Consider the following 18,833-nt stretch of genomic DNA (forward strand, 5'->3'; position numbering starts at 1 on the left):
GACATGGTATAGTAGTTGAATCATGCATCACTCCTGACTATGAACTTTGACGTGTTGGCAGTGGAAAACAACGGCACAGAAAAAAAGTCCTTTGAGTATCTCACCAATATGATTTTTCCTGCGTAATTTGCATCAGTTGTCTCTTTCATATTCATGTGAACAGTGACAATGGTGTATTTGTTGTGAGTCTGCCTGATTGGAAACAAGCTTTGTGCCTTGCATACAAATGCATGACGGCGGTAGAAATCAGAAGGCAGTAGAACGTTTTTTGGGGGGGTTTAAACCCTTGGATGTTGCAGCGGAACGTTGAGTGCCTAACGGGATGATGCAGATTAAGTGTGTCTCAACAAGGCAATCTTTTGAGTGTCATTATTAATGATTAGAGCCTTGTGCTGACTGGTGTGTGAGCATGAACGAATGAGAGAGAGAGAGAAAGAGAGAGAGAGAGAGAGAGAGAGAGAGAGGGAGGGAGAGAGAGAGAGACAGAGAGAGAGAGAGAGAGTGAGAGAGAGAGAGAGAGAGAGAGAGAGAGACAGAGAGATAGAGAGCACTGGAGAAGACGAGAGACTACTCATAACTGTAAAATTGGAAGTGAATTTAAATTTCATCATGGGTTTTAAATGGTATTGCTTTGTCTAAAATAAGGAGGAATGCATCGTGCAAAACAGAAGTGGGTTTGCAGACTTTGCTGAAACTCTTTCAATTTTGTTCATATAGGAAAGATCCTGATTTTACCCATTTTTAACTCATTTGTTTTGCATTTATGCCCTTTTACAGCCAAACCTCACTGGCTCCAAACCATGAAGGCCACCACCCTATCGATAGAGGAGAGTTTGGCTTGGGAGTGTAAAGCTAGCGGAAGACCCAAGCCGTCCTACAGCTGGTTGAAGAACGGAGAGATGCTGACTGCAGAGGTAAAGCAATCTTGCAACAGCAATTTAACACTCTAAGGTCCAAGGCCTTTTAGACTTTTCTAAGTTGTCTGACATGCCTTGATGTTTTTGTACATTTTGCTTAACTAAAAACATTGATGCACAAATGGAATATATGATTCTATTCTAGAAGACCTCAGCAATAATATTAGAAAAGGGTTCAATGTTTCCGTGGTTGTTCTTTTTATGTCTCTAAGACGAAAACTCAAAAATAAAAATATCCCGGACGAGGGATATGGACCTTTTTAGTGTTAAATACAGGCTCTCATGTAAGAATACAGTGTACTGCACTGTAAATGCTGCTGTAGTACACAGCAAAATCAATCCAACAGTCTATTCAAGCAGAAAGCTCTTGTGGGACTCTACGGGGTTACAGGGTTCATCTTTTTGCAGAGACTTTGGATCAGTCATTAGTTTGCACAGGCACATTAAATCAAAGTGTTGGGGATTTTAAACTTTTGGACCTTGCATTCCGCACATTAAGTCGAGTCAGTGCACACCATCAATCCCGTGATTCATCAGAAAGTCATAGTTGATTTCATAAAAGTGTTCTGAGGATGATAAGAGCTACGTGCCGTGGCAGCGCTGATGCGCGGCATATCTGCATACAGCCAGTGTGTCCTGCTGACAGCCCCGGCTCAGATGAATCAGACGGGAGTGACCTCTTTCACTGCCACTTAAGATCAGCGTCCGGCACGCCTCGTCTGTATGGCAAACAGCTGATGGGGTTAAGCTTCCATGCCCCATTAGTGAGACCTCAGCAGAAAAATATTCTGACCTGTCGAGGCCACTTTTCCGACTGGACGCTCATGGGAAGTAAATAGCGTATTAGTGCTCCACTGGTATTGTCAACACCACTTTTCTGTTCATCAGAGCTGCCGGTCAGCAGTTTCTACCCAGCCACCACCCACGCTTAACGCACACCCCGCCCTACACTCCACCAGCAACACCCCACCCCACCACCACCACCCACCCCACACTCCACCAGCAACCACCCCACCTACCCCACCCACCTTACCAACCCAAACACACCACCAACCTTCACCCACCTTACCAACCCAAACACACCACCAACCCTCACCCACCTTACCAACCCAGAAACATACAATACAATCATCTTGACAGTTCTCTCTCTGTCCACTCTCTCTCTCTCCCTCTCTTCCTCCCCCCTCTCCCCTGTCTCCTCACAATGTTTGGAGTAATTGCATTTATGCCTGCTCATGTAATAGGCTGCCCAGTCAGAGTGCATTCAGAGTTGTGTGCTGTTGTCCCCACAGGGCCGAGTGCAGATCGAGAACGGAGTTCTCTCCATCGTTTCATTAAACCTGTCAGATGCCGGGATGTATCAGTGTGTGGCGGAAAACAAACACGGCATTATTTATGCCAGCGCCGAGCTAATGGTGTTAGGTAAGATTGCTTTGTGCATTTTCTTTCCCCATATGACTATCTTGTCCATTGTTCAGGCTTTTTAGAGATGATGCAGTTTACTAAGAAGCTCTTGTGAACATCCAAATGTGTTTGGGTTTAAAAAAAAAAAAAAAAAAAAAGCAAGGGCCTGAATAATCCCATAAAGAAGAATTCACTCTGAGATGTTTTGTCTTTGAAATGCTCCATAGTATTGATTTTAATAACCCTGAGAAAGGCATTACATTGTGGCATCAGAAGACTGTCTGCTGTAAATGACATATTGATTATCTGAGTAGCTCCGGGGGCATCTACATAACTAACCCATCAGGAAAGGCCATAAAGGCAATCTTAAATAATGAGGGTTCGCTCTTGAAGCCAAGCATAAAACAACCAAGAAGCTCAACGTGTGACTGCTGGCTTCGATGACTCACGGATAGAAAAATAAAAATAAAAACACAAAATCACCTGCAGCGTTTTCAACAGCAGCAAACCACTTTCCTCAGAGGGTGATGGAGAAACCAAGCTGCACAGTTACAGTTGATTTTCTTTAATCACATTTCTTTTAAAAAGTCTTCGATCTTACTGATCAATTACACACATGTGTGATGTCTCATGCAGCCTCCCCTCCAAGCTTCTCGAAGAGTCCATTGCAAGCCCTGCAGAAGGCGCGCTCAGGCAGCGAAGTAACCATGGAATGCAGGCCTCATGCCCACCCCGAGGCCATCAGTTTCTGGAAGAAAGGAAATGAGATTTTGCAGAGAAGCGAAAGGTAAGAAGGGACAAAAATTGTTTTCTCTTGTTTTGGAGACGGAGCTGTGATTCAGCTCCTTTTCCCCCAGTAGTGCCGTTTCATTACGACCGTTTGGAACTGTCTAAATAGAACAGCAGACAGGATATTTCCTCCCTCAACAACCACCACTGCCATTTTTCACCTGGCGCTTCAGCTCAATGCTCTCCATATTGAAATAAATCCCAAAGAGAATGCTAGTTTGTTGTGAGGATGGCATGTGGTATCGCCCTGGAAACAGAAATGAAAATGTACTGCGTTTCACTTTAGTGTCTCAACAAGCACTTACAATGTTCCCCTATTTCTGCTCATTAACTATTCATCTGCTTTACAGTCAATATACTGTGTCTTTTCAAAGGTTAAAATAGGGGGAAAGGAGTGCTAATATCCTACAAAACATTACTTAGGGCATCCAGGCCCCACGAGAGACCATTAGCTCCAAGAAACTGAAGTGAACTATGCTTAGGCTGTACACCACAGAAGATGCATTGATTGTGGTTTCTTCTTTACCCCCCCCCCCAAAGGATCACACTGCTTCCCAATGGTACACTGAAAATTGCCAATGTGACCAGGAGGGATGGAGGAAGCTACACATGCATCGCTAAAAATCAATTTGGGACGGCAAGCGCATTGGGAAGGTTGCTAATTACAGGTAAAATCAGACCAGCGGGCAATACAACACTGTCACAAACCTGTAAATATATCGGCCAGGGCCTCAAGTAATAGCACTGCTTCCACACCACACAACTATATTTGATTAGCTTTTTTTTATACTTTGTATTTCCCTTCACAGCAACACATTTTTTTTGCCTTGTTCTTTGGGATTAAGGGTGGAAATGAATGTGTGTAAGCCAACAACAGCATCCCTAGACACACTTAGACAAATTGAGTGTTGCTCTTAAGATGGATCAGCAACATTTTAGCAAAATAGCTTTAAAATCATTTTGAGAGGATTAATTTCGCCCGTGGCCTCACTCTAAAATATATTTTTCATACCCAGTGTTTTGTCGTTATTAATCTGCCATGTCACAACCACTTCTAGCCAATTTGCGCTAAGATATGTTTGAGGCTATATTCCTTTTCAAGAGTCTTTTTCTCATTGCAAAAAGGTTTCTTATAGATTTACAATTATGGGTTGAGGCTCCCCTTTGAGATCTAATTGAAAGGTCATTATTTATGGGTCATAATATGTAATGTGTGGGCTTAACCCTCTCAAAGGTGCAGTGTAGAGGATTTAGGGCGATCTATTAGCAGAAATGGAGTATGGTATTTATAATTATGTTTCATTAGTGTATAATCATATGAATTGTTGTGTTTTTTTAGTTTAGAAATGAGCCCTTCATATCTACTTAGGGAGTGGGTCTTCTTCCACAGAGTCCAACTTGTAACACCACCATGTTTTTACCAAGCCAAACCATACCAAATCCCTGGCACTAGAGAGGCCCTTTCATGTTTGTATGGCACCTGCCAGCCACCGTAGCCTCTCCTACATGTTTGGAAAGGGAGAGGTGTTCAGTTGGCTGCAATCTGCAGCCTCACCACTAGACACCACTATATACGATATACTGCAACTTTAAACATGAGTCCCTTGTTTTGTTTGATAGCAGTTGGTTGTGCACCAACAGCTGAACCCGCTAATCTATTTGAATGTAATTATGGCGACCTTCCACTCACTTTCAACCATATTGCAAAGCACTTTATGTACAGCTCTGGTAGTTTGCTTTTCGCAAAATTGTTCTTTCATTAACCATATGTTGTTGTGGTTTGACTGTTCCAGAGATAAGGACTTCATCCTAAACAGAAAAACTAGAACAATAGAAAATAGAAACCATCATCTGAATCTCTAAACTGGTTTAGAAAAGTTGATGGAACAGTGGGGCAGAAAAACTAGAACAATAGAAAATAGAATGATCATCTGAATCTCTAAACTGGTTTAGAAAAGTTGACCGAACAGTGGGACGGGCAGATGTCAGTGTGCTGTGTGATATAAAGGGAAGCCGGTCTGTGATGCCAGAATGCTTTGACTCTTTGAACAGAGCCCACCAGGATCACTCTAGGGCCAAGCAACATGGAGATCATTGTTGGCGAGAGCATCGTGCTTCCCTGCCAGATAGCCCACGACCCGGCCCTGGATGTGTCCTTCTCCTGGGCTTTCAACGGGCAGCTCGTCGACTTTGATCGGGATGGGGATCATTTCGAGCGAGTAGGCGGGGTGAGTCACACACTGGTGGAATGAGCTATATTTGTGTATCACTCCAACATTAGCCACCATGTATGAAAACAGCGTTTTGACAATGGTGGTTAATTTTCTTTCTTTCTGTGTTGAAGACGGTTCAGGTTGTTTGACTGAAAGTTGTGTAAGCCAGATGTACAGATTCATAACTGGGCATGATGTGAATTGTAGCGTTGGCTTATATAAATGAGCTTTTTTAATCCGACCATAACTTCAAAAAAGGCACATTGCCATTATGATGGACTGAAAACTGCTTCCACTGCATAAAACTTAATGGCAAATTTCTCTTTTCCGAATGAGTCTCAAACGGACTCATTTGAAGTAATAAAGTATGGCTCATAGATGTAAGCTGCAGCATCAGTCCATTTTAAGTCACTCGTTTATTCTTGTTTTATTAGCTTTTTGCTGTTGTTTGGCTGCCTCTCACGCCGACTCTTCTGCTCATTAGTAGAACCGTTGAAGGTGTAACAGAGAGTGGTTCCTCTCCTCCTGAAGTTCTATATTTAAACACACTCACTTAAACAAGACTCAGTGTGCGAAATGAGTAGCTGTTGTTCTCACCAGAGCGAACTCACTGCAGTGGGATTGGGAAAGGCCCTCATATCAATTAAAACTCTTTCTCCCCACATCACCTCTTCCCAACTTCTCATTCTCCCCCTTGGGGGGGAAAACATTCTTATCATTACTCTTTGCTGTAATTGAATTTGCATACCTATTTATATAACTGATGCCCTGAAATAATTTACTAATGAGTTGGCTGATGGTAACCAAGGGCAAGGCTGGAATGGCGGGTTTGAAATCGGCACACCGAGATGCCGATAAGACTCTGCTCTTTGTTGGACATGTGTTCTCTTTAACAGAAACCGAGTCGTTTTGTTCATAGATTGTCTCTGGCAAATGGTTTTTAAATCAGTGTTTGATAAATGTATTATTCATGGCAAGGTCCATTGAAGGATACATACTACAAACAAGACAAGGGCTGATAAGTTGATCCATCGCTTGTTGAACATCTTCCGGTAGTGGTCATGTAAAGTTCAGACCAGCTTGGTTATAAATGGCAATTATAGATGACTTTGACATGTGCAGACGTGTGTAATGAGTTGCAGTTTTCACAGATTCTGTGTCTTCTGCTCTGAGAGAGATTAACAGGCTTCTGATGAATTCATTAGCATAATTAAACTGGATCTGCCCCATAACTCCCTGGCTTGCAGGGAGGGGGGGGGGGGGGATTTAACCATTGACTCCCTGCAAAGGATTACTGGTGGCCAGCATCTAGGCTGTGCACCCCTGGCTTATCTGAACCAGGGAAGGGGCCTCCAGAGCGGCCATAAGTATGCCTTGGCTTTGTCATCACCCTGGAGGCCCTGTGAGATCCCTGGGCCTTCATGCGCAATTGGAACCCAGCTGAAGCATAGTCGCCGCCATTGCCCCCGCGGAGCTTGATGGAATCTGGCTCCCTGGCAGTGTCTCTAACCTCGATTACGCCTTGCTTGAGTCTGTGTGTGTGTGTGTGTGTGTGTGTGCGCGACTCAACTGTGGTTCAAAAAGAATCCCCAAGGATAAGACACAATGTGAGGGAACGTGTCAAGAGAGAAAGGCTTGAATATTTTCGAAGATGACGGTTTTCTGAGAGAATGTTTCTTTGCAGAGAATTCTGTGTGAAATAATATGACTGTTTCTTTTCTTTCTTTACTTTTTTATTTTTCAAATAAATTATACATTTTATCTTAAATATATGATGCTCTTCCATGAACTCACTGAGGAAAGTGAATCTGGAAGAAGAGAAATTAAAGATTTTAATGACTGGTGATTTTTGACCCTTATTAGCGTTAAGATAAACAGAAATAGAGAGGGAGAAAAATGGAGTGGGGGAGAGAGATAGGAAGAGAGAGAGAGAGAGAGATATATAGGGAGAGGGAGAAAGTGAGAGAAACATTATTTTCAATAGTAAACCCCTTTGTTATGTTTGTTTCTTGAGCATAGACTCCTGCTAACATGAATGTGAATTGTGCGTTGTCTGGAACAATATTTGCTCACACTGTGTGTCTGTCTTGTCGCTGCACTGGACGGGCACACATAATTAGGGAATAATTAGAATTGTCTTGCCAATTAGAGAATGTGTTTGCACAGTGGCTTCCGGTGTGGCAGGCTCAATGGGTGGTTGGGGGGGGGTTGTGGGGAGGCCACAGGACGATTTGTTGAAGTCGTCACCCTCCTCCTACTCCTCCTCCTCCTCCTCCTCCTCTATCACCACCAGAGACATTCTTAAAGGTGGGGGAGGCTTGTCTCTCAGGATTTTCAATGCCGTGGGTCTCAGCCAGCATTGAAAGGGCTAATGGCTTCCAGCATTCAGAGCCTTGTGCTAGCAAGGTCAGAGAATCGACAGTGATTTTTTTTTTGTGTAAAGTTCCTGACTGCCTCATTAATTTGAGCTCCCTGCAAATGTTTCATACCATGCAGTAATTAGCAAATCAAAAGGCTGCATTGCTGTGACAGCCAACCTGTACCTTCAGCATAACATTTGGATGATGCTTATTCAAGTGTGTCTTAGTGTTAATCGCCGTCAAACGATGGTCACGGGCGCTTAACGCATTTCTTTTTTTTGTAGTCTATTGCAGGGGATCTGATGATTCGGAACATCCAGCTGAACCATGGCGGGAAGTATGTCTGCCTTATCGACACAGATGTGGAGCATCTGTCAGCGGATGCCATATTGATCGTTAAAGGTATGAAATTATTCTAACCCATTTCGTTTTTTTTTGCCCAGAATGCATTACAGTCACACCATGTGTTTGTTGGGAGAGAGTGTGCCATCCCTGTGCAGACAGCACCGTGGAATGGAATGCTTAGGATTGGTTTCTAGCTATCTCATGGTGCCATGACAGAGGCACACGGTACAAGGTTCATATTATGATTCCATTAATTATTAATACCTCCATCAGCCACTGAAATGAAATATGTGTATTTCAGTGTATTTCTAAAAATTGCCTTTACAACTGCATTGGCAATTAGACACAGAGGCAGCTGGAGGGTGTCATCGTACGGATCTCATCATGGCTGCATAGACAATGCATGCGTGGACTGAACTGACTCAGGTGTCAAATGGCCTACATTAACCATATATGTAACGTATGTACGTGACAACTCACATGTAATTAATCACATAGATAATGTATCCTACTACATATGCAAACAGTATCCCGTAAAAAAGGCTAAATATTTTGATAGGGCAGAGCAGAGTTTTAGGCTGACACATTAACAGATCGTCGTCTGCATTGGTATGGTGGTGATCCACATCAGTATTCATAGCCTGCGGGCGTCATGATGTCTGTCCCAGGTGCTTTGGAGAGGGGGCTGTTTATCACGTAGAGTAGCCCTAATTGGCTCATTTACACACTGAATGCAGGCGCGCCGCCCAATAGAAATGTATACGAGTAGCGGCAAATGATTTGGAGCAGAGAGATGCAGGCAGACAAAAAGCATTGAGACGTTCTCAGAAGATGAGACACGGGGATAGAGGGATGTGTGTGTGTGGGGGGGGGTCGGCACTCACCGTTATTTAAAGAGAAACTGTGGGGGAGAAATCAATGTTTCACTCGGTAACCTTTTATGAACCCTGCATGCACTGTTAGCATTCACGTGACCCGCCCTTACCCCATGCCGTGCCGTGCCGTGCCGTGGTGTGTGTGAGTGTGTGTGTGTGTGCCTCTATGCAAGTCTGTGTGTGTGTATGTAAGTATGTGTGTGTGTGTGTGTGTGTGTGTGTGTGTGTGTATATGGAAGTGTGTGTGTGACTCTGTGACACTTTGTGTGTGTGTGGTTGTGTGTGTGTGTGCGTCTATGCCAGTCTGAGTGTGTGTATGTATGTGTGTGTGTATGCAAGTGTGTGTGTGTACATACTGTATGTGACACTTTGTGTGTGGTTTGTGTGTCTCTGTGTGTGTGTGTGTGTGTGTGTGTGTGGTTGTGTGTGTGTGTGGAGTGGGAGGGCTGCTGGTGGCGATGCTTTGCTAACCTGGCTCCTTTATCTGTTGGACACAGGCTCCCCTGGCCCTCCTGAGACGGTGCTGGTGGAGGAGATCACAGATAGCACGGCGCAGCTCTCCTGGACGCCCGGCAGAGACAACGGAAGTCCCATCACAGGCTACGCGGTCCAAGCCCGCACTCCCTTCACGGTGGGCTGGCAGGCAGTCGACACAGGTAACATGGGCTGCCAACCACAGAAGTGTCCCAAGGGCAGGGAGGGGAAAACAGTTTATCAAAAATATTTTACTATATAACAGTTGTTCAAGTTAGATCAAGTAATGTATTTGTAGTATCTTACCACATGCCGTTTTGTTTGTATGTGTGCTTGTTTTTGGTTGTGTGTGTATGTGCGTGTGTGTGTGTGTGGTAATATGTTTGTGGCTGTGTGTGTGGGTGTGTGCGTGTTTGTGTGTGTGTGTGTGTGTGGTCATATGTTTGTGTGTGTGTGTCTGTGTGTTTTCTGTTCTGCCATATGTTTGTGGCTGTATGTGTTTGTGTGTGTGGTTATACGTTTGTGTGTGTTTGTGTGTGTGAGTGTGTGTGTGTGTGTGTGTGTGTGTGTGTGTGTGTGTGTGTGTGTGTGTGTGTGTGTGTGTGTGTGTGTCCGCGTGTCCGTGTGTGTGTGTGTGTGTTTGTGTCTTGTAGTCCCTGAAGTCATCAATGGAAACACACTCACTGCCACGGTGGTGGGGGCTGAATGCTTGGGTGGAGTATGAGTTTCGAGTGGTGGCAAGTAATAGTGTTGGGATGGGAGAGCCCAGTCCACCGTCCCCAAAGACACGGACCGAGGATGCCAGTAAGTGTCTCTTAACACACACACACACACACATACACACACACACACACACACACCAAAAAGTACACTCACTCACGCTTGGATGACTATACACACCCCTGACATTCAAGGCTTTTTCAAGCAGTTGACTGATTTGACAGATTAAATATGATGGATCATTTAGTTTGGAGAGGCAGATACACAAGTGGATGCACACGGGTGCTTCACAAATCTGTAGCGGCGTCGCCTCGCATCGCGCAAAGAGCAGTCAAGGAAGATGGTGGATCTGGATATTATGCTTAACAGAGAGTAGCTTATTTATTCATTGTGACATTTGGCATTTTTTGAAAGACAAGCATTCGCTGGAAAAAAAAAAAAATGAAATAAAATCGACTGCAGATGTGTTCTGTGAAGAGGGAGATTGAGTGAGTGAATAACTGAGATAGGGAGGGGGTTGGGGGGTATGGGGCTTTTTAAACATAAAATGAATTTATAAAGCTGTGTCAGAGAGAGGAATATATTGGCCTGTGGTTTGAGCCTATTTAACTGAATGGCACTGTAATTGAGTTCTTCTGGAATTTTTTTCTGTGCTTCTTCCCCCCCCCCAACCCCCCCCCCCCCCCCCTCCGCCCTGCAGTCCCTGATACAGCGCCCACTGATGTTGGAGGCGGGGGCGGCACAAAATCGGAATTAGTGATAACATGGGAGGTAAGTCATTTGTCAGCTTTTTACTGTTCACGCCATTGCCGGGGTAATGGCTTTGCTTAATTGTCCAGAATTGAATGAAGCAATTTTATGATTTCCAGTAGAGACCCACCCCTCCCCCCCCCTCGCCTGCGGTGTGGCCGCGAGGCTCCATTTCAACCTCCTGAGTGCTATTCAATTTGAGGGGACAGAAAATTGAGCCGACCACACACCCACCCCCCCTCCCGTTCGCCCGACAACAGCAAACCAATGTCGTAAATGTGGTCCAGGCACGGAAGGGCCGGGTGTACAGAGGGCCCCACTGTTTTTCTTATGCGTCTGTTTATTCCCTTATTTGTTTATTCGGAGATGAAAGTCCACCATCAGGTTACTGAATGTAATAAAGAGGCCTTCACTTGAGATTGTTATTAGAGAGTGCCTTTTTTTATTGCCACCAAATGCATTTTAAATTGCATTTACGGGATGGTGGTCTGCATTCTCACTCGTCTTTGCATTTACCTCAGTATTGGCAGGCCAGGCCATGTTTGTCTTCCTCTACAGCCAAAGTTGCCTTTTATTCACCATGTGCAGCTGTGTCCCATATTCGTCTAACATCTGCCACACGGTTGTGTGAGGACACTATTAAAATTACTATAAAGTGGGATTTAAAGAGGAATAGATAGGTCTGACTGAACAAAGGCAGTCTCCCCCCTTGTCCCCGATGGGAGAATCCATCGGCATATGTCTCCAGACACAAGCCAGCCTATTTCCCTGGCCCCTAGAGAGAGTGGACACTTTTTACAGCATCTGAGTCTATAGGGGCTTTGATGAAGGCTCCTCGCTCTCGCTCTTTTTTCCTCCCTTTTTTCCTCCTAGCATCTCTCTCTCTCTCTCTTCTTTCTCTTTCTCTCTCTCTCTCTCATCTCCCTCTCTCTCTGTCTCTCCCTCTCTCTCTCTCTCCCCTCTCTCTCTCCCTCTCTCGCTCCCTCTCTCTCTCTCTCTCCCTCCCTCTCTGTCTCTCCCTCTCTCTCTCTCTCCCTCTCCCTCTCTCTCTCTCCCTCTCTCCCTCTCTCTCTCTCTCTCTCTCTCTCTCTCTCTCCCTCTGTGTGTGGGTGGATGCAGGGTAGTCTGTGTCTCTGTCTCTATGTGTTTTAATATCACTATAGTTTTGTGCTTCGCTCCCAGCCCGTGCCTGAGGAACTCCAGAACGGCGAGGGCTTCGGCTACATCATCGCCCTGCGGCCCGCCGGCTCCGTCACCTGGACGCGCACGGTCGTCTCCACGCCGGGCGTGGCCAAGTACGTCTTCCGCAACGACACCATCCCGCCGTTCTCGCCGTTCGACGTGAAGGTGGGGGCCTTCAACAAGCGGGGGGGAGGGGCCCTTCAGCTCCATCGGCACCGTGTTCTCGGCTGAGGAAGGTAAGGAGGGAGAGAATGAGAGAAGCAGCCTGCAGGAACATCTCTGATCTTTTCATACACACACTCAGACGTGACCTTGAATAATAATGATAAAGTAAGTTGGTTCAGACAGTTTTCTTCACCCCATCTCTCCCACTCCCACTCCCACTCCCACTCCCCTTCCCTCCCCTCCATTCCTAAGCTGTGAATGTCAACCTGATATTAGTTATTGCAGCGCTAGCTTACAGGAAATCCTGGCAGGCACTTACAGCACTATGAGTGAGCTATGATGTTAATTGAATTTGCGGTGCAGATTCTCCTTCTGTCTTGTCAGTCACAGATCCCATTAAACTGCAGGAGGAGGGATGTGTGTGTGTGTGTGTGTGTGTGTGTGTGTGTGTGTGTGTTTTTTGTGTGTGTGTGTGTGTGTGTGTTTTTGTGTATGTGTATGTGTGTGTGTGTGTGTGTGTGTGTGTGTGTGTGTGTGTGTGTGTGTGTGTGTGTGTGTGTGTGTGTGTGTGTGTGTGTGTGTGTGTGTGTGTTGGGTAGGTTCACTCTGTGTGCTCTCATCCCATTCCCTCCCTGTTTTGCTGCTGTTGATCGAAATTCCTTTTTCTTGTCTCTCTCTCTCTCTCTCTCTCTCTCTCTCTCTCTCTCGCTCTCCCTCTCCCTCTCTGTCTCTCTCTCTCTCTCTCCCTCTCCCTCTCTCTCTCTCTCTCTCTCTCTCTTCTCGCTCTCTCTCTCTCTCTCTCTCTCCTATGTGTTTTTGTGCTTGCTCCAGTGCCCAGCCTGGCACCGGTGAGAGCGAGGGGCCGGAGCATGTCAGCGTCCGAGATTGAAGTGGTGTGGGAACCCCTGCGCGCCAGCCCTGAGAGAGTGCTCGGTTATGAGGTACAGCTCAAGCTCTCTCCTCCTCCTCCTTGTCCTCCTCCTCCTCCTCCTACGTCGGTCCTTTGTGACCGAGTACACATCCTACCTTTCATATTTTGTTGGGCTCCGGACGGAACCGCGTGCTTAATTGGCCGTGGTGGATTTGGCCGCGCCGGTGTGTGTGTTGTCCTGGGCTCTCGACGTGTCACCCGGAGCGTTTGTGTGAGGCGGCTCCTCTTTTTAGCCGCTGTCACTTCAGACGGCCCCCACCAGCCTACCCCCCCCCCCCCCCCCCCACCCATCACCACCCACCTCCTCCTCTCTTTGCTGTCTCATCTCTCTCTCACACACCCACACACACACACACACACACACACACACACACACACACACACACACACACACACACACACACACACACACACACACACACACACACACACACACTCATCTCAGAGCCAACTGAAGGCTTCCTTTTAAAGGATGCAAAAGCAGCATAGCATAGCGTCTTCACCCAGCGCCCCCTTTCCTTTTCTGGCATCTCTGGCCCAAGGCACAAAAAAAAAACACATTTGGTTGCCATGGTACTGGATATATTGTGCACGGAGAATAACACCATAATGTCACTGAACAGTGTTTTTGAGCGATCTAAAGGAGAAAGGAGAAAAAAAGTCACAGATCTTTTAGAATAAATCTTTGGCAGCAGATGGTTTAGATCACAATTGTGACAGTCATTCACTGATAAATTGATGTAAAGTTTCATCCTCTCGGGTTTAGACTTTCTGTTGGTTTTGTAAATGTTATCCAATCCCAATCCAGCAGCAAAGAAAGCAAGGCCCATGGGTATAGTGTGCATTTCCTCTCTAATTATTTATTGACTTAACGCCATACACAAACATTAATGGTATGTGTCCTAAGGCTAATATTGAATTTTACCCTCATTAAATATCTCTTTGCCCACAGACAGATTGTAGTAATTGAAAATTAGCATTGTGAAATTCTATTAAACATACATAATTGGGATAATGTAATTAGTTGCAATTAGTAAGGTTTGTCATTGTCAGGGTCGTTAGCACGCACATGGGAGAGAAATGTCAGCTAGAGATGCAGCGCAGCTGTAATATTGCAAATGTCAATGACACATGCACCTAAAAATAAATGCCTCGCTAAAATGCAATTACAGTGTTTAGTCATAGTCATATTTCTAAACATAGCTAAGTCCATGACTGAGTCTTTTCCTCATGCAGTTTTATACAACATCTTTTAAATGTTGGGATTTTGTAAACAAGTGGTTCTTTATACAGGCACTTCTCTGAACTGTGCTAATGGAATCATAAACTTCACAGACAAAGAGAAACCCGTCCTTTCAGTAGCTGCTATTTCAAAGAAGTGCCATATTTCGTTGGAAGTGAATCAGTGAATTTCGCATCTTCTCTCATCACACCTTGAGTCTTTCAGGGGACTATATAGCAGGTTTTCTTTGGTAGGGTCCTCCAGCGGTTTAGCGAGCGTAGCTACAGCTCAATTCCCGCCAGTGTCTTGGTGCAACAAACGAAATACCAATACTAAATAGAAATATAGCTGCAAGCAGCAATGGAGGGTTCATGCAGCGAATCGGCCAAATTCGATTGGCTGTTGAAGGCGAATGCTTTCAGAGCGCAATGCAGTGATAAAGCATGGTCTTTAGAAAGTCCGTGCCAATTTTGGTGAAGATCGGATCAAATTTGCGACCTGTGCAAACTTTTTAGTGTTTTGGATTAAATTAAGGTCAAAGGTCACCAAATGTATTGATTGTCCCCCAGATGGGGTCAGCAGTCCATGTACCAAGTTTGGTTTTGATACATTACAGGGTTGCCGAGATATGAGCTCACTTCCTGTTTGGCGGCTTCGCCGCCTAATTCGATTGGCTGCTACTGGCGAACGCTTTCATCAATTTTTCCATAAACTAATGCAGTTATAAGGCATGGTCTAATGATGGTCTGCGCCAATTTTGGTGAAGATCAGATCAAATTTGTGACCTGTGTTTGCTTTTTAGTGTTTTTGACTAAATTCAATATGGCGCCCTTATCAATTATGATAATGTCACATATTTGCATGTGTCAATCTAAAGACCTCCAAGAGCATGTATAGATCCCACTAGTAAGTTGAAATTCCAAACACGTCAACAGCTACAGGCCAAAAGGCATTTTTGCTAATTACAGCGCCACCTAGAGGTCAAAGGTCACCAAATTTCTTAAGCGTCTTCCTGATGAGGTAAGCGGCCCATGTAGTAAGTTTGGTCTTGATACATGAAATCGTTGCTGAGATATGAGCCCACGTCCTGCCTGGCAACTTCGTCGCAAACTTTGATTGGCTGTCACGGGCGAACGGTTTTAGTTGCGAAGATGTAATATAGTATCCTTTGTGAGGCTTGGTCTGAAGATGATTTGTGTCAAGTTTGGTGTTGATTGGACAAAAATTGTGACCCGTGAAACTTTTTGAAGGTTTTTGATAAAATCCAAAATGGCGGAAAATCCATCATGGCGCAAAATGACGTCATAGGGTGCGTTGAACTCGTACTGGTCCAAGGATTCCAAGGATGCCTCATTTTTGAAAATCGGGCCAACGGGTCAAAAGTTACGTGTGTGAACGTACGTCCAACTTTGACCTGTTGGTGGCGCTAGAGCGCTACATCTGCCTACATGAAACTTGGTGAAATGAATCATGGGACTGTCCCCAATCAGTGTGCCAAATTTCACAACTTTTTACCAGACGGTTCTATGGGCTGCCATAGGATCCCAGCACAGAATAATAATAAGAAGAAAACATAGAAACACAATAGGTTTCTGCAGCTTCGCTGCATGAACCCTAATGATATGCGCATTCCCTGTGGCCCATCAGGTTGTGTTCTGGGAGGACAACACAAAACCAGACACGGTTGGCAAGGTGAGAATATCAGCCAACTACACGGCGGTGAACATCAGTGGCCTGCGGGGAAGCGTCCAGTATTACCTGACGGTGAGCGCCTTCAACACGGCCGGCACCGGGCCCCAGTCCCAGCCCGTCAACGCCACCACCAAGAAACCCCGTGAGTGTCTCTGACGCATGCCAAAGCCTTCACTGTGACCAGCTTGAGGATAGTGTCGTCATGAATACACATTAGGTGTACATGTTGATGAAGTCTGGATTAGTTGTTGTCTGAGAATGTGTTAAATGTATAAGCTTATTGGAAACTAGATCATGTAAATTTTCCCTACTTTGATGCAGTTCATGTATAATGTAGAATGGCCATATTTTGACTAATGTATACCTCTTCCCTCCCACCTAATTCACTGTCTCTCTTATCTCTGTGTCTGCCCCCCTTCTCTCTTCTCCCTCTCACTTTCTCTCTCTTTCGTCTCTCTCTCCTTCTCTCTCTCACTTTCTCTCCCTCTGTCTCGCTCTTTATCTCTCTCTCCCTCTCTCATCTTCCTTTTTCTCTCCCTCTTCCCCTCTCTCCCTCTCTCTCTCCCCCTCTTTCTCTCTATCTTTCTCTCTCCCCATTTTTCTCCCTCTCTCTCTCCCTGTCTCAGCTCCTGGACAGCCTCCACTGAATGTAAAGTGGACTCTTATTGGCTCTGAGCTCACCCTGCATTGGGACCCAGTTATAGCTCTGGAGACCGAGTCAGAGGTCACAGGATATGTTGTGAGTCTTATGCTCCTTTTTCCTGTGTGTGTATGTGTGTGTGTGTGTGTGTGTGTGTTAATGTCTGTGCATGCTGAGATGCAGAATATTTTGCCATATAGTATTTTTACAGTCCAATCTTCGATATCATTACAGTGATGGAGAGTGGAGTAGTCAGTGGGTATTCCGCAGGGACATTGGTAGAGGTAGTAGACTCTGTGCCGCCGCTGACGGTCATAATACCCAGGAGTCATGGTGCTTAATGTGTGGAATTAATGCCCTTTCACAGCGGGGAAGATGTCTTAAGGCCAGCCCGAAGCAGTAGGCAGAGCAGGCCTCTGCCACCAACACCAACCCCCCCCCCCCCCCCCCCCCCCCCCCCCCAACCCCACCCATTATCCTTGCCCCTCCACAAAATTGTTTCGCGTTGTGTTTTTTTTATGTATACATTTATGTCTTTGTTTGTTTCTATCGCCCAAGGTGTGGTGCCGCAGACACCGCCACAACGATGCCAAGGCCATCACCACCGACCAAACCATGGCCGAGCTGACCCTGGCAGCCAACGACAACTATGTCATCGAGATCCGGGCGCTGAGCGAGGGGGGTGAGGGCGCCGGGAGCGAGCCCATTCACATCCATAAACTGAGTAAGCTTCCTGGTCTTCACGCTTCCTCACCTTTCCTCCTCCCCCAAACCCCACCCTCACCCCCCACTCCGCCCAATGCACCCTTGTCCTGCAATGATAAGCCTTTAATGATGATTCAATCATCGCAATTGTCCATTTATTCTGGCCTCGTTGCCTCCTTTTCCAACCACGTGTAATATACTTCTCGCCCATGCAAGAGACCCGACCTTTTTAGAAATTCACGCGCGGGGCAATCCATCTCTGTCACCGGGTTATTATTCCTTGTTGACTGCGAAGCACTGCAGCATATAGAGCGGTAGACGGTGCGGCGTGCAGTGTGGTGAAATTGAAATGCACGTTTTCCTCTCTTTTTTTTCCCCCATGCTTTGAAGAGATCTTGCTTTGTGACGTAAGCCTTATCATCTCCGACTCCTTTAATGGCTTTTCCTGTTCCCAAAGCCATTAATAATGCAGATATGGTGAGCCCTGGTGAAGTCGGCATTGTGTGTTGATTTACTGTCGGCTGCCACCGGACTAAGCCTGTGGAGTCCTGAAATGGCCCCCTCAAGGAAAGAGCCTAAGTCTCTATGTCCTTAAGATCGATGTGTCCTGAAGACCTGTGTCTCTGTATTCGAATAACGAACTGTGTCTGTCTCTCTGTGTACTAAAGAACTGTATTTCTGTGTCCTAAAGACTGTGTATCTGTGTCCTAAAGACTGTGTATCTGTGTACTTAAGAGCTGTGTCTCTGTGTCCTAAAGACTGTGTATCTGTGTACTTAAGAGCTGTGTCTCTGAGTCCTAAAGACTGTGTATCTGTGTACTTAAGAGCTGTGTCTCTGTGTCCTTAAGACTGTGTCTCTGTGTCCTAAAGACTGTGTATCTGTGTACTAAAGAGCGCTGTCTCCGTGTGTCCTCCTGTGTCTCTGTTTCAGGCATGGGTGCGCGGGGTTCAGGAGCAGCTCGACTCGTCGGCCTCGCCCTCTCCCCTCTCGTCCTCGTGACGCTCTGCACCCTTGCTGCCTCCTGAAGACTGACGCCTCCCCTCCTCCATCCACCCACCACCACAACTCCCCCCCCCCCCCTCCCCCCTCCCTCTTTTCACCTTTCTCTCGTCTCTTTCCCTCCATCTCCCTCTGGCTCCTTTCATGTCGACTCCTACCACCATCCTCTCTCTCCCCCACCCCATCCCTCCCCACCCCCCCCCCCGCGCTCCCCCCTCTCTTCTACACACCTCTTTATTCCCCCTCGCCTTCCTGACACTCTTCTTTCTTTCCTGCCGGCATATCACTTCCTCCTCCATCATCATTTCATCTTTGCAGTGCGATTATCCCTGTCTGCCTGTATGCATATTCATGCAAATTGCACGGGCGTACATGAAGACGAGGCAGAGTCACAGGTGGGACGTGTCCCAGCCATGCATAATTAATGACATTGGGGAAAGGTTAACGAA

The 18,833-nt window shown here is 46.0% G+C and overlaps 1 protein-coding gene across 1 annotated transcript in view; it reads left to right on the top strand.

The window, feature by feature from the left end:
• cntn3b (contactin 3b) overlaps positions 1-18,421 on the top strand; it is a gene marked incomplete at its 5' end in the record, with an annotated part of 44,536 nt that extends 26,115 nt beyond the window's left edge. The window contains 17 exon segments of the mRNA XM_080845879.1: positions 778-914; positions 2,210-2,339; positions 2,958-3,108; positions 3,651-3,778; positions 5,163-5,338; positions 7,968-8,085; positions 9,401-9,559; positions 10,031-10,074; positions 10,076-10,181; positions 10,798-10,868; positions 12,030-12,215; positions 12,217-12,265; positions 13,026-13,135; positions 15,995-16,181; positions 16,666-16,778; positions 17,238-17,403; positions 18,316-18,421. Of these exon segments, the coding sequence (XP_080702005.1) occupies positions 778-914; positions 2,210-2,339; positions 2,958-3,108; positions 3,651-3,778; positions 5,163-5,338; positions 7,968-8,085; positions 9,401-9,559; positions 10,031-10,074; positions 10,076-10,181; positions 10,798-10,868; positions 12,030-12,215; positions 12,217-12,265; positions 13,026-13,135; positions 15,995-16,181; positions 16,666-16,778; positions 17,238-17,403; positions 18,316-18,410 (2,126 nt within the window). The 3' untranslated portion in view covers positions 18,411-18,421.
• Positions 18,422-18,833: the final 412 nt, after the last annotated feature.

This window comes from Sprattus sprattus, assembly GCF_963457725.1.
Source record: "Sprattus sprattus genome assembly, chromosome: 10".
Lineage (NCBI taxonomy): Eukaryota > Metazoa > Chordata > Actinopteri > Clupeiformes > Clupeidae > Sprattus > Sprattus sprattus.